Source organism: Pocillopora verrucosa, chromosome 9, assembly GCF_036669915.1.
Source record: "Pocillopora verrucosa isolate sample1 chromosome 9, ASM3666991v2, whole genome shotgun sequence".
In the NCBI taxonomy this organism is placed as follows: domain Eukaryota; kingdom Metazoa; phylum Cnidaria; class Anthozoa; order Scleractinia; family Pocilloporidae; genus Pocillopora; species Pocillopora verrucosa.
This window is the reverse complement of record NC_089320.1, coordinates 2,629,972-2,645,518: the sequence shown is the minus strand read 5'-3', so window position 1 is coordinate 2,645,518 and position 15,547 is coordinate 2,629,972. Positions and strand designations below refer to the sequence as shown.

The following is a 15,547-nucleotide window of genomic DNA, read 5'->3' as shown; positions in this document are numbered from 1 at the left end:
TTATTATCATTATCATTATCATTATCATTATCATCATCATCATCGTCATCATCATCATCGTCATCATCATCATCGTCATCGTCATCATCATCATCATCATTATCATTATCATTATCATTATAATCATCATCATCACCATCATCATCATCATCATTATTTTATTTATTTTAGTGCTCCGCTAAGAAGAAGCTACAAGAGCTAATTGGACAGTGGCAGAAGAAGGCTATTGGTAAGTGCTGAGCAGAGTTCCAGGTTTTGCAGATCGTTAACCTCCTTACACACTTAACATCAGTTTGCATATTCTCTAAAGTGTTTTCTATATATTTCTTAAGGTGATGATAAAAAGAATATCCTGTTGATTTACCATTCTGTTCTGAGTTTTGCCAAAAAAGTTATATGCGTTTGAAACACTGTGACTTACTAGTTTCTGTGGTTGTTTGTAACTCGTGTGAGACAGCTTGGTCCTGACAGCCTGAAAGCACATCACCAAGTTCCCTTATGCTCAGCTGTTTGACCACTGTGTTGCTACATATTGCTTGCATCAGCAATGTCGAACAAAGAGATGAAGATGTTGAAACCTTTGTTTAGGGCGTGGGACAAATATCTTATAAAGCCTTTCCCCTTTCTTCTTCATCTATAGTGACCGAGAAAGACAAAGGCTTCACCCAGGTCATTCAGAAGAAGCAGAACGACAGATTTGTGCGGCAGACTTTCACTTATTGGGTGCAGATGACAAGAAAGAGTCAAGACGCCATGCGACTATACACAGACAGACTTCTACCAAAGTAAGCTGAACCTTTCTATAACGGGAAAAGTTTATAGAAGCTAGTACTTTCTGAAAGTGGTGGCATGAGTGTTAACTGTCTCTTTTTTTCTTACAGGTGTTTTAAGGCTTGGCATGTCCTTGCCTCTACTCGTGTTTGTAATAGGAAGAAAGTGGTACTGTTTGGAGAAAGAAGGCTCTTGACCATGGTAAAAAAAAGTGCTTCAGTGTGATGTGTAATTTGTGATGTGCGATGTGCTGTTTTATGCGTGATCCATGATTTGTAATGGGTATGCTGTGAAATGTTTGACATGTCATAAATGTGATGTGTGATGCGTTGTATGTGATGTGTAATCTGTTGAGTGATTTGTGATGCAGGATTTGTTAATCGTTTTGCTGTCAAATGTATGATGTCTTATTTGCGATGCTTGAAGCGTTAAATGTGATGTGTGATACGTTGCATTATGTGTTAATACTATTGGTAGATGTTTGATTTGACACTTGAGTTCGAATTTGAGGAAACCACGTCCATCTACTGCGTTACGGCAAGAGATAAGTTCAGTCGTAGGAATCACAATTATTCAGCCTGTCCTTCACGCCATCTGTAACCAACAGTTCTCTCTTGCAGGCATTCAGGGAGTGGCAGGCCCGATTCCAGGCCATCAGTCTTGTTGACGAGTTTATCGAGGTCAGTGCAACAACGTATTTCTTGGTTTTAATGATTTGAATAAATAGCGGAATGCTTATGCAAGAAAGACAGAAACATGACAAATGTTGACGTAATATTAATGTTTTGTATTCGCAGATTAAGGAAGCTGATCGGCTGTTAGAAATTCTTCGAGTATGGCACAACTGGGCGAATGGTGGGTACCCTCTTTGGGTCTCGAAGTGCTTTAAAAACCTTTTCGATTGTCGATCGGATACTGACGGGCTATAGAATCGAACTTATAAACTCTACAGTTTAAACAGCTCGTGAGTCTGTTGCAGAATCTGAAGAGATTTAAAACTGTGTGTTACTAATTCGTTACTCTGATAAACACACGTAGGGCAGTTTAATTTCTTTTCTTTTTGCTGCTTGTTAGGTATGAACACGCGGAGGAAACAATCTCGTCTTTTTCGTCGCTCTGTGGAATTGAAAATCACAAGAGAGATTTTTATCAACTGGTTGACAGGCGCTCAACAGCTTCAGATAGCCAAGAGGACACACGAATTACATATATTGAAATGGTAGGCAAAAATTACTGTATTTTCTTGATAAAACGCTTGGCGTTTGTCAAGTGTTTAGAATTTCTGATACTGCGTGTATTCAAGGGCTGGCTTTAGTGAAATATCATGTTTCTTAAAGCACTGTCGTCAATTACAGTAAAGCATTTGTTAATATTAAGTTAAACGTAGATTTGTTTTTTTATTAAGCCGTTTTAGTCAGAAGGTAATTCTAAACTTATCCTAAACAGCTGTAGGGTAATTTCCTCAAGTTAGTGCTGATGGTTTGCGGTTGTATTTACAGTGTGTTTGTCGGATGGAGGGATGTGGCTCTGGAAAGGACAAGAAACAAACGAGCAATGCAAGAGTTCAAGAAAAACGTTGGCGCAAACTTGGTAAATGACGCTATTCCTAGAAAAGATCAGTTTGCTTTGTGTCACAAGATTACGCTCACTTTGAATGAGTGACTGCCAGATATAACTGATTGATTGATCAATCTATTGATCGAATCTGTGAATTATTGATTGGTTATTTGACGGAATGTCTGGCAGGCTGGCTGGTTTCCGACCAACTGACTGATTGACCAATCCAGTCGACCCTCTGACCGACTGAATGACCAACTGACTGACCAACTGACCTACGGACAGACTGATTGACTGACTGACGTACTGACTGATCGACCAACTAGATTCTGCGAGTTAAGATTTCAATGACTTACTTCCCATTCCCTATCGCTAGTATTCCTGATTCTTTTCAGGATTTATCAGCCGTACGGAATGCTATCGTGTAGCTTTTAGGCATGTTTGTACGCCGAATTCTGATGTGTCACTCTGACAACTGGGATTTGAATCGCTATGCCTATATAAGGCCAAGCTTGCGGGAATGTGCTATGGTGTTTTCGAAGTAGCGTCATGAATGATCGACTTTGACATTTTGACTGACCAAGTGACTGACTCGCCAACTGATTGATCAGTCGACAGGCTGAGTAACTCTTTGAATTCTGACATTTTATGTTATTTCCCATGGTTTCTCAGCTTGCTCGAAGCTTCCGTTTCTGGCAACAACTTCTGGCCCACTCAGAGTTATCGCGGGCGCACAATCAACAGCGTGATCACAATGCACTTCGGGAATGTTTCGAGGATTGGAGGAGTTACACGCTGGAGATCCGAGCAGACAAGTTCTACGTCATGGCGTTGCAAAAACAGGTATGAACGGTAGCTTGAAAAGCGATATAGATGTCCACCGGCCTTTCAAAAACCCACATCGTTTGAAGTATACGAGGGCACGGTGGAGCACAGACAATGTTTTAAACCACGTGGTACTAATGAACCAATCATCTTGGATGCCAATCCAGCCATATGTACCACGTGGTACAAAATACTCTTGTCTGACTGTGTGTACCATAGTGCCTCCCTATACCACTGTCATAAGCAAATAACTTTGTCTCTAAAATCTTTTATGTTTTGAAAGTTATAATTTTTCAGCTCCAGGATTTGCGTAATTTTGACGTTTTCACAAGTTTTTTTTTTAAACCAAATTAATTTACTTCAAAAAGTGAATATTCCGCGAGTTTTAATCAGCGAGAAACACTCAGTAATAATGATTTGAAAGCGAAAAGTCAAACATGAAATTTATCTTGTGCATCGTAATTAATTAGTGAGAGTGACTTTTGCTAGTTTTAATAAGAATTATTTTACGCGTCCAGAAAATTTAATTAATCCTCCTAAATTTGTTTACTCTCATTCGTCCAAGCTGAATACAAACTGCTTCTCTCTGTTACACTTTGGCAGTAAATTTCGCTCTCTTTTTCTTTTTGTCACAGCTATCGTGTATTAAACTTCAAATTGATGGGTTTCTTTTGTTACCCGTGGCTAGACTGTCGATAAATGATTTTTTTGGAGTAGCTCAAGTCAGTGTTATAATTAATTTTGACGCAACACAATTTGATTTAATCATCGTCATTAGCTGCCTGTATATTTAGCTGCCTCAGGTAAGAATTGCGACTTAAGAGTGTTTGGTAGGTGGTTAAATAATTCTTTTAAGGCTTCTCTTTTATGTTCAAAACACAACTTTCCCATGGCATGTTTTGCCCAAAATTTCTCCATCTTTAAATCTTTGTTTTAACGTTAGTTTTCGGTAACGTCGGGAACGAAAATTCAAGCTGTTCTGAGTTGCTTCCTTACGTTGAGAAGCTTAAAATTATTCCCTTGCCTTACACCGTTTGTGGTGCATGTTTTACTATACTTTTTTCTCAGAATTTCGATTTCGACTCTCGGGTTGATGAACTTTTGTATGCACATTATCCCTCAGATGTTCCTGTGTTGGTACGACGAATACACATCCCGAAAAACCGTGAGTTACGTTCTTTGTATTTTTCATGGCTCTGAAACTAATTAAAAATGGACAGTAAAATGAGTGTTAAGTTGTATATGCGGAGAAACCAACGGCGGTCAGATCAGTGAAGCTACATAACAACGGCAAGACGAAAAAGAGCATTGAATCGCATTGAATGGATGTAAATGATTTAACTGATAACAATTCTGCTTAAATTTTTAACAAAATATGGCACAGAAATTTCGTAGTGTGGAAGAAATAAACATAAATGAATAAAGCGGTAAGTTCCTAATTAAATAATTGCTACATTGGTAGGGGATATTCAACAACTTGGTTTCATCAACAGAGTTATAATGTAAATTGCCCACCGTAAAGAGTTTCTAAAGCTGATATTTGGAGCGTTAGCCTTTCGTCAGAGTGATTGTAATGTGTTGCAATTGAAGTTTTTACAAGTGCCAAACAAGAACTTTCCCATTCTTTTCAGATATAAACACTTTTATTAGGCTGTAATTTTATTTTTTCTTTTATAGACACGCCGTCTTATCCACAGTTGGAAAAGTATTACAGAAGGTACGGGGAAATGTTTGTATGTAAATGTATTCAATGATGGCCACCGCTCGACAGTTTGGACGCGAACAAGAAAAATATAATTGGGTTACTGGTAAACTTTCCGCCCAAAGACTAACGTTTGTCTCCCGTAGTAGCCAGGCTCTACTAGAGCACAGCCCCGCTAAAAGTACACCATATTTGGATAAATTTAACTCCAGGTAGTTTTTTGTTTAGAACAATAAGTGCGAGAATCATTCGGTATGTTAGGTTTATCGTCTCTTTATCAAAGAATAAGCTATGCTTTTTTTAAGCTGAACCACTTTATAAGCTGTTTACGAAAATGACACATTCTACAAAACGCATAGCCACCATACACACACAAAACCATCACACATCACACAAAACTTATCACAAATCACACAAAACTTATCACAAATCACACAAAACTTATCACACATCACACAAATCACACATGATACATGACATGCAAACTTCACTTGACGCTTTTTCAAGCTTACCCACTTTAGAAGCTGTTTACGAAATGATCCTTAACGTGCCTGCCAGCGAAAGTCGTCAACAAATCTGCATTTTAAAACATATAGGTTACGTGTGGGCAAAGCTTTAGTCGCTCTTTTTTCTTTTCTTACAGAAGCTAAAGTATTGAACAACAGAGCCATGCACATCGCCGAAGGGTCGGAGAAGAAGTTGTTACGGCGTATGTTTGATAACTGGGTGCAGGAAGCTCATAAAGTACAGAAAGCAAAGAGTCATGCGAGTGGAAAGATGATCAGAAGGTAATGATGGGAATTTAGTGGAAGATTAACCTTGCAATGTAATTCTCCTTGTCTTTTCATCCTAAGTGAACCGGAAGAAGCTCCGGTTGGATGGGCCAGTTGGTACGAGAACAAGCTTTACCTTAAAGCTGACTGATGGGAATTTGGAGTTGAGAGAGCATGAAAGATTTCCTTTACTTGTGTTGAGCAGATGGGGTTGAATGTATTTTTGCTAAAGAATGTGATTCTTTTCCTTCAATAGAACTTTGCTCGGATTGCATCAGTATGTGCAATCACGAGTCGAGAAACGCAAAATCTTACAGGAAATACTGCAAAATAAGGAAGAAGAATTGGTAAGTGTAACACCTTGCTGGGATAATCGCGAATGCATTCGATAATTGCTCGTCGATCTTAGGAGCTGCTTCGGAGGTAACGAGTATCTTCCGAAGTTTCTCCGTAGTCAGTTATATTCGGACTCGGAAAAACCGCCCGGAATGTTTCACTTGCATGAAAAACGTTGCTATTTCATCGTGATTAAACTTTATTTTTGACAACCAAAAAGTGTTGTTTCATATATTATTCTGTTGTATTAGTTCCTTAGGGTTGTTAGGACTCAGTGATTAGCACTTTATTATCGAACGACTAGTCAATGAAGGATTAATTGCGATGAAAACAAAGCATTTTATTGGATTTTGACTGCGAGAAGATAAATTTATGTGTGCCATAAGTGTAAGAAAGTACGACAGTTTTCGCGACCGTGAGTTCAAATGTAAAGACTTTTTTTTTATTAACTTATTTTCGTCATTTTGTTTTTCGCTTCTAGGTATCTAAGTCCTTCAAGACTTGGAGAGAAAGATTCCAACGCAATATGAGAAACCTAGAAGTCTTGGAGGAGCATCTTCAGAGAAAAGAGTCAGAGTTACTTCACTATTGTCTTGTAAAGTGGGTGAAATTCATGCTGCGATGTAAAGCGGAGAAATCTTACGAGAAAAAAATCGTACACAAGGTCAGTTTACAAAGTTGAAATGTGGCCTAGTTCATCCACAATGATGCGACACTGATTTCAAAGGCGTAGAAAACTACACAAAATAGCGAGAAGCTTAAGTTTTGAACAAAATGAACTTATTTTGGAATTAGTTATAAGTGATAACGGTTACCTAATGACTGAGTGAATGAATTTACGTAAAGTACGTCGAAGCAGTTAATTGACGCGGTTGGAAATTTTTCCCAAGATCTGATTGTCTTTTCTCCCCTAAAACTGCTACACATTTTCTTCTAAATTAGTTATAATAATTTGGTGTTAGATCAAAATAACAACCTCTGCCTGATAAGTTTGAGTACTCCCATTACCTGTTAGCTGTTTAATGTATGAATATTTTAGGGAGAAGTTACATATTCATCATTTTCGGAAGTTCGAGAGTTAAATCCTCGACATCTACCGGTTTACGGCTGGTCGTGTAATCTTAATCTTTACCTTCAGCTTAGAAAATGAAAATAGTGATTTGGAAAAATTGTGGAATTAATATTGAATTTTGTAAGATGTTTATGGCCTTAGCCGTACATCGCTCAAACACAGTACTGTAAACTGAGGTTTAAAACATTAAGTACCAAATGTTGTTATTTTTTTTAATGATATTTTTAAATAGAAGTGTTTTTAATCACAGTTATGCCTTTCTTTTTTCCGTCAGTGTTTCACAAGATGGTGGCTTGCGTTGTACACCAAGAAGGGCTCTGAAAAACTTCAAGAGGTAAATGTCTCAAATTTGTAAGGAAAGCAGAAGAAAAAGATTGGAGCGGGAAAGTTTTTTTGTCGTCTCGCTTTTTCTTTGGGAGCTTTGCTGGATGTAAAATTACATATCCGAAAGTTGTGGTTGAAGGGTGAGAGATTATGTGGAAAACATGGCTCACTGTCCAGAGAGAGATCGTTCGACCCGTGCTTTGTCGCTGATACCAAAGCACATTTGCAATGGCAGTTTTTCTCGGTCTCAATGTACGAGAGAGAGTTGCTGATATGTCTTTTTGACCTTACAACTTGCAGAAAATGCTTATCAGAAAAACCCGAGAAGCTGGTCGACACTGGAAACAATGGACGATTAGTGAGTAAACGGTGTTTATTGGTCATCCTAAAGCAATTTTTCGTTAAGTTTTAAGCTCGTTTTCTGTGATTTCGTCGTTCTTATTTCACTACTGTGATTGGTCAAGAAAACGCGCGCCTTCTCTCTCAAACAATCAATTGAGTGTCCAAGTTACTTTTGTTTTGCTTTACTTCGCTCTGTGATTGGTCCAGAAAACTGGCGCCACCATCTCATCCAATGAAATGGAAAACTAAAATTAATCCCAACGTGGTCACTTGCGTTTTCCTGCGCTTTAAGCAGGTTGCCTGTTTTTACTTTGAGTTTATCATTGGGTAATCATGATGTTAGTAGTCGTTGGGACTATACTGGTTTTTATTTTTCGACATTCAATTAAAACTGTTTTAAAAACAATAGTGACTTGATTGCTCACGTATTTCTGTCCTTCGGGCAGTTTGCTAGTTTTATCATGAATTTTGGCTGGTTTCTGTTTTAAATTTTTTTTTACTTTGGTTTTCGTTTTGCGACATTCAGTTGAAAATTACTTTTTTTAGCCGCTGTGCTGATTGCGAGTTTTCCGTTTACAGAGGTGAAGAAACAAGCGGAGATGGCGAACGATCTTCAGACAAAACACGGCCGACGTTTGGTTCATTTATACTTTGTGCAGTGGACTGAAAAAACGCGGCAGATGCAACAAGCAAAGGATTTGCACAACCGCACAGTATTGAAGAGGTTTGTGGCGACTAAAAATTGCGTTTTTACTGCGACTCAACTCACGCACCTAGATTCAAACCTGGTCCAAAAAAAAAAGACAATTTTCAGTCAGAGGCGATAGAATAACGAACGAACTTCAAATGTTAGCGATGCGTAAGGCATCATGTTGTACAACACGCTTAAACTGTTGAACAACGCTTTAATTAAACAAATTGCGTGTTTGATTTGCAGATCACTGGCAGAATGGCACCAATTTTCAAGAAAGAAGATAGATGAACGGAGGAAAATTAATTCTTTTCGAGACCAGACAATGAATAAAAAGGTGTGTTACGACGATTTCCGAAGCGCCTCTTTCTTCCTGAAAAAAATACAACTTTGCGTTGACGCCGCAAGAGCTCTCAAAAAAATCCTGAAACTGGTTATGGGTAGTAAACAATTTCCTAGCCAATAAAAGTTATTTCAGTTTCAACCGAGATGTTGTCTAATTTTGTCCTGTTGTGGAAGAACAGCAAATACGATTGGACGAAAAACGTTCTTGGGATAAGTGCGACAGTAACCTTTGTGGGCACTTGAATATAATACAATACCGAGGCGAAGAAATTTGAAAACGAAACTTCATTCCTACAAGTAGACCAACCGTTGACACTCATCCGCATAAACTGTCTACAAGCTTAGTTTTGGTAAACGCTCTACTTCATGTATTAATTTGGAAACGTTGACTCCGTCTTTTATTGTGAATGGGAAGCTTTTCGAAAACGCCAGAAACTTTTTTTCTCCGCTTCCAGCATGAAAACGCTATTTCCAAATTCCTCCAAAGAAGGGTAGGCCTTTTGCATCACAATTATATTATTTTTCTCTATTATTAAACTTTTTCCAGGTTTCTCGCCTGTTCTATGATTGGCACGAGGCGCTTAAAGTCGCCCGCAAGCACAAGGAGCTGATAGACGGACAGATGGTTCATCACAACAGACGAGTGAAACAGGGCTGTATGCGGGAATGGAAAAAATTTACACTGAAGAGCCGCGCAGAGAAACATTGTAACAAGACAGTCACTTCTAAGGTACGGATTTGTAACAGTCTATAGAGCAACTTTCAGCTGTCAATGTCGAATTGCAGTGGTTTTGCTTTACTTCGCCCTGTGATTGGTCCAGAAAACTCGTGACACCCTCTCAACCAATTAGATGCAAAAAAAATAAAAACAATCAGGACTTGGTCACCCGCGTTTTCCCGCGCTTTAGGCAGTTTACTTGTTTTCACTCTGAGTTCTCATTGGCTTCTTGTGACATTTTCCTTCGCTCTGATTGGCTGTTGTGATAACTTTGGTACTGGCTCTTCGACATTCAGTCGAGATGCGCTGTAATTGTGATATCCCGTTATAATTATTACCTTACCTGACCTACTGAAAGGTTCGTCTTTGTTTCCAATTACATTGACCACAGTTGTTTTTCTGTATTTTATTTGGTACAGTTTTTTGCCGACTGGAAGGCAAAGACAGAACAGAAGCAGGCAGAAAAAGAAAAAGATGAGGTAATTCTACACTGAAACCCTAATTTTTCGGCAGCATTGTTTTCGCCTTCTGATTGTTCAATCTACCCGTCGGGTGACAGTGGTGAAAAAATAAATATTTTACTAATCTTGTTTTCTCAGTCGGTTTTTTAAGTTACGGATGTTCGTTTTCCCCATTTATCAGTCACAACGTACATTTCGCACCCCGCACTTGGTTAGTTAAGTACGTTTAGAGTGAAAATATGAGGCGTTTACAACATCAGCCTTTCACGTGGTTTTCGATTAGAGTTACTTTAAACAGCGTCACATTTGGTTCCAAATCGGCTTCAAAATCATGTGAATTTATTTCGTTGCAGCAACAAGAGGAAATCGCTGACGAACATTACCAGAAAAGGTTGAGGTAATAACTATAATCAAACGAAAAAACAGGTCAGCTCTCCTTAGCGGGAGAGGTCCAAGGTCCATCTTTCTTGTCCAAGAGGGAGTCTGCGATAGTTGGGTTTATTCCATAAGGTCAGGTGTACAGACTTGAGCCCTGGCCGCGGCTATCGTTTAGTGTTCTTGGTCAATATTCACAAGTTTCTCTATACCTTAACATTCGCTGGACTTGTGTATTCTATTCAGAAAGGATACGCGTGTCTTTTTACCAAGATTGCAACCTAACGTTCTGAGTTACCTCCATCTCTACTGGGTGACGTAAACTGACGTACGCTTCCCGGGTAATGGGTGGAAAATTTGCGTTTCCCTTCGTTTCGCATGTTGGATCACTTGTCTGTGAACAAAGGCTGATTCATTTCTCACACTGTCATTTGTTCCTTTCAGCAAAATGTGTTTCCGCGCCTGGTTTCATGACACAAAACTTGAGATACACAGCAGAAAGAAGGAAGAAGGCATTGTAGCGAAGCACTTCATGATGTGGAAGAAGAGAATTGACTTGAACTCGATCGCCACTGAAATGGTGAGACTCAGTAACTGTATTGCACTAAGCGTCGCAGAGTTGAGGGGACGCATACTTGGATTGTACTAGTTGTCACTGAAGACCTTTAATCTTAGGAGACGCAAGAAGGAACAACTTGAGTTCCAATATTTTCGTTCGTCTCAGGAGAGTGCATACTATTCATGTCGTTTTTCAGTATCTGATCATTTTTATTTATTTATATATTTATTTTTAGGTTGATCGCCGTGTATTTGAAAAGTTTTGGACGAAATGGCGTCACCAGTTGATTAGGAAAAGAGTGTCGGAAATGATGATGAAGCATGAAGACAAGAAGCAGCTATCTGAGGTAAGAAGAGGCGTCATCTTCAATCTCTTAGGGCTAAGAGAAAATTATTGGTATTGGTATTCGTATTGGTATTGGGGGTTTCAAAAGAGGTGGGGAACTTGATTTGTAAATGGGCAAGAGAAAGAGAAAGAGAAAAAATTGTGCTTCCAGGGGGCTGAGGATAACCGGGCGACCGAGATGTCGAGAATTTAAAATACAGGGAAGTTCAAAATGCCCGTCGAGGGACCCAAGATACGGGGTGGGGGTAGGGGGGCACAACAGATACTAGACTTATGAAGAGCTTTCCGGGGGTTCCAGATATCTTAGGAGCCGAGATATCCTGGCTAGAATAACAGCAATAGATTGTCAAGACTCGGTCCAAGTTCGAGATTCAGGAGCTTAAGAAAAATAGAAATTATTCCTTAACATAATAACATCTCATTTAAAGTACCTAGGAATGTCTACCATGTTCGTAATGTTTTTGCTTCAAGTAGAAAAGCAGGTCACTTATGTACTGTTTTTCACCTAATAGGTTTTCATGGCTTGGTACCAGCTCACGCTCGTGCGCCGTCGCTTGCTCAAAGGATGGCAAATGTACAAGACCAAGAAACTCTTTCGGCTCTGGATGCAAAAATACAACGAGTCGTAACCTGCGAGTGAAAAAAACTACCGTTTTGAGAAACGACTTCAAAAAACGCAAACTTTTCTTGGTCGTTATATGATCATAGGAATCGGTCATTATTTATCTTCGGAGGGGAAGGGCTGGAGGATTTTGGTTGTGTCAAAACAAAATTTACCTGAACCCTCCTTAGGCTCTGTGGTAGTTTAATGATCTCATCCTACAAGCATTAAACTTGCTATAGTCTTACCCTTTGACACTGTGCTGGCGCCGACTGATCCTCCCTCCGGTCCCCTGAAAACCATTCAATCTCCCCCCCCCCCATCCTCCAATCATCCCCCCCCCACCCAGCCCTAAGACGAAAATAATGACTGGTTCCTAAATAGCGTCACATTTTGCATCTGAAAATACGACCACAAAATTTTTTTACAACGATTTTTCCCACATTAAGGAAACATCGACGACCATGTACATACTTTCGTTGTAAATTCGTCTGTTAAGTTTTATGAGCGAGAAAATGTGAAGAATTACAGTTGACAAAAGAATTATCTCAGTTAAGCTAACAACATTTCGTTTGTGTAAAAACACATGAAGATTTATAGTGGGCGTATTCATTTCAAAATGAAGTAATTATTCTCGAATAACAGCATCGTTTTATTTTGATATTTATTTTTTTCATCGTTTCCTATTTGTTGTACATTTTCTATTTTATAAGATGATTTTTCAGATGATACAAATAGATATTTAAATGAAAATTTCGTATTTATTTTTTTAACCCTCTTGTTTGTTAGTTATTGACTTAGCATTGCGGAAAATTGATACCTCTAGTCGTATTAATGTTTTTGGTGAAAGGTAAAATTTCTATGATAAACATAAAAAATGCCAAGGTGTGAATGATGAACCCAAATTTTTTTGAGTTTGTGAGAAATTACTCTTAAATTAAATCGCATCTTCTCTTGCTTTTTTTTTTTACCTTTTGTTTCAAGAACCTGCAAAGCTACCTCGTATTTAGTGAAATTGCATTTTATTATGAAGATTGCATCGATCACTCAGTGTAAAGTATTGATTATTTGTAGAATTGATTAATTATAGACTACGAGCTGAATAAATCTCTTTATTTACTCCTGTTGTTCACAGCTATCTACCGTTTGGAGCCATCAGTATTATTCTCATACAATTAGAATTAAAAATTAAACCAGTATGGAACCCTAAGAGGGAAAGTAGTCTAAATTTGCGCCGTTTTCTCGGATCCTGTCTTCTTTCCTCCCGATTCTGGCTCATTTTCTGAGCAGAGGCTGGCAAAGGGCCCAGAGGAGTAACGTCGGTTTAAGAGGAGTAAAGGGCCCGTCAGAAATAGAAGCTCTAGACGAGGAACTTACGAGAAAGTGTGAGGTAAATTGTTATCATGTCATCAGGTGATCACAACGTGCATTGCATTCAATTTAGTGACCAGTTCACTTTATCGACATTGACATAACGGCTTGCTGTCTTCCAGTTTTTGAAACCGGACAAACTTATTGTAAATGATCGGCAGAAGGGGTGTTATGAATATAACACCTGAGATGGTGCACAGTCCACCCAGAATCTTCCCTCCTGCAGAAAAAAGAAGAATATATAATTCTTTCAAGCACAGAATGTGCACCTTTTCCTGACATTCATTTTTTTTTCCAATCGATGTCAGTATCTGGGCAAATGCACTCCTACTCCTTCCCCTAACTCAGCAACCGATAACAAGTTAGGATTAATATTGAGTTAGGGCAGGAACAGTTTCGCAGTTGCTTAGATACTGCAGAGTATACGGCACAAAACACATGTTTCTTACATCGTGTGAGACACGGCCGTCTGCACGAATTTGTTTCTAGAAAGATCATGAAATCGTGATAAGAAAGTCATTTACGCTTTAAGAGTTAAATGAATGATAAGCGGCTAACAGTTTGCCATCTATATTTCACTATCCGCTGCGTCAGCCAATCAATTGTAAGCTAGTGATGTCATAGCTTGCAATCGTGCGCTTGTCGCACGAGTCACACTTGCAGTGGACGGCTTTTTGATTTGTTCAAAGGCTTGGAGCCGTCATGAGATTCTATGGGTTCTTATCTCGACGTCAAAAAGATTATGTTCCACAACTTTGGAAAAATGAAAATTGTGTAGTACCTTGATAAAGAGACAATGAATTTTACACTTACCAAGAGTGTTTGGAACCATATCACCATACCCAACAGTAGTAATTGTCACAACAGCCCACCAGAATGAGTGAGGAATACTTCGAAATTCCGTTTCTTGGTCCCAAGTTTCGCAGTAATATACAAGAATCCCAAATAAAATGGTTCCTGTAAGAGTTAAAGAAACCATCGTCCACAGATCTGATAGACATGCGGTAACAGTTTTTTTAAGCACTATCATCGTTGAAGCGTAGCGAGAGACTTTAAGCACTTGAAATATTTTTGAAAGATGAAAGATCTTGATCAGATAAACAGGGGGTGCTTTTGACTTTTCGGACACGACCAAATAAATGTAGAATGGTAAAATAGCGGCTATGTCCACGATGTTTAGAAATTTGAGTAGGAATCTTCGCTTTTCTGGCGAAACAAGAAAACGAATAATTAATTCCAGTGTGAACCAGGCGATGCAAAATTCCTTAGCTCTTGAGGTGAAATATTTCACTGTGAAGGAATTGCTATCGTGGGTCACTATTGCATTGTTTTGGTTTGTACTGATGTTAAGGTGCACTCCACTATCTATGACTTCCTCAACAAGATTCGAGTTTCGTACGCTTGGAAGACTTTCAATGCACAAAATAGCAATGGCGAGCAAAATTACCATCAGCGAAAACAACGTTGTGATTCGTGCGACGAAGCTTGAATCTGGAGACTCGCAAATTTCCCAAAACTTTTTTGGACAAACTGATTTTGGGGCTATCACTTTCTTTGGAAAAAATGCACTTGGAGTTGGCAAACTGTGTCGCCTTTCTTCCGAGCTCAAATACTCGTACAGGCCAAAGAAATGAAAATCGTCTGCCAAAAGCTGTAGCGAGAATGTTTTACTCGGAAAAACTAGTATTCCATTTGTTACGTAAAAGTAAAAGATGCTTTCAAATGTCGTTCGATTTCTGTCAAAAAAGAATTCGTGGTTCTCTTCATCGTGAAAAGGTGCTCTTTTTTCTGGATCTGCTAGCAAACTTGTAGGAAATCTTAGCAGTTGTTGAACAGTGATTACGTATGGTTTTCCACAGACATTGACTCGTATCTTTTTTTCCCTGCGGGATAGAGTCTCACAAGAAATACCGTCAGGATCTTCCGAGGGATTAAGTTGTCGCTCTGGGTCGGCCCTCTGTGCGCGACGCACGAACGTTTTCGCTAATCCTCTACGGTAGATCTTCGGTGATGTCGGGTAAGTTTCCAAATTTGATGGTTTTCCATAGTAAGGTAGCATCTTGGGTTAACATCCAATCGCCAGACGTCACTAGCGTTTTTCTTTTCTTCTTTTCTGCTCACCAATTGTTATTTCGGTTCAAGATCAATGCAAGTGACAGCATGCGATCTTACGCCAAACCACATTCTTTACTAAGTTTGTTTACATCTCGAACCCTTAACCTTGTCAGCGGATGACTATAATACAATCTATCATCGAGGTCAATCTGTTCCATTTTTCAGCCGATTAATCTCATTAAAAATAATTAAAAATGTCTTAGGTTCTTCTCTTCGTGTAGCCAGAATTTGAAATTGCACATTCATCTGCTCAAAAATCCGCGT

General features: G+C 38.9%; 2 protein-coding genes across 6 annotated transcripts in view; one reads left to right on the top strand and one right to left on the bottom strand.

Moving 5' to 3' along the window:
• Nucleotides 1–12,479, top strand: part of LOC131791409 (uncharacterized) — a 34,743-nt gene extending 22,264 nt beyond the window's left edge. For all 5 annotated transcript variants that reach the window (XM_066171739.1, XM_059108750.2, XM_066171738.1 and 2 more), the window contains exons 28-50: nt 172–229; nt 641–785; nt 882–972; nt 1,392–1,451; nt 1,569–1,626; nt 1,846–1,990; nt 2,271–2,361; nt 3,001–3,171; nt 4,277–4,318; nt 4,831–4,870; nt 5,499–5,643; nt 5,885–5,975; nt 6,446–6,628; nt 7,311–7,370; nt 7,661–7,718; nt 8,282–8,426; nt 8,640–8,730; nt 9,286–9,468; nt 9,876–9,935; nt 10,271–10,314; nt 10,737–10,872; nt 11,087–11,197; nt 11,709–12,479. In XM_066171739.1, coding sequence (XP_066027836.1) covers nt 172–229; nt 641–785; nt 882–972; nt 1,392–1,451; nt 1,569–1,626; nt 1,846–1,990; nt 2,271–2,361; nt 3,001–3,171; nt 4,277–4,318; nt 4,831–4,870; nt 5,499–5,643; nt 5,885–5,975; nt 6,446–6,628; nt 7,311–7,370; nt 7,661–7,718; nt 8,282–8,426; nt 8,640–8,730; nt 9,286–9,468; nt 9,876–9,935; nt 10,271–10,314; nt 10,737–10,872; nt 11,087–11,197; nt 11,709–11,825 — 2,325 coding nt within the window. In that variant the 3' untranslated portion in view covers nt 11,826–12,479. The remainder of the gene's footprint in view (nt 1–171; nt 230–640; nt 786–881; nt 973–1,391; nt 1,452–1,568; nt 1,627–1,845; nt 1,991–2,270; nt 2,362–3,000; nt 3,172–4,276; nt 4,319–4,830; nt 4,871–5,498; nt 5,644–5,884; nt 5,976–6,445; nt 6,629–7,310; nt 7,371–7,660; nt 7,719–8,281; nt 8,427–8,639; nt 8,731–9,285; nt 9,469–9,875; nt 9,936–10,270; nt 10,315–10,736; nt 10,873–11,086; nt 11,198–11,708) is intronic.
• Nucleotides 12,480–12,877: 398 nt separating this feature from the next.
• LOC131791408 (potassium voltage-gated channel subfamily A member 2-like) lies at nt 12,878–15,311 on the bottom strand. The gene is made up of 2 exons (XM_059108749.2): nt 13,982–15,311; nt 12,878–13,388 (listed from the first exon to the last, which is right to left on the bottom strand). Exons 1-2 carry the CDS (start codon nt 15,225–15,227, stop codon nt 13,255–13,257), a joined length of 1,380 nt encoding a protein of 459 aa, XP_058964732.2. The 5' UTR covers nt 15,228–15,311; the 3' UTR covers nt 12,878–13,254.
• Nucleotides 15,312–15,547: the final 236 nt, after the last annotated feature.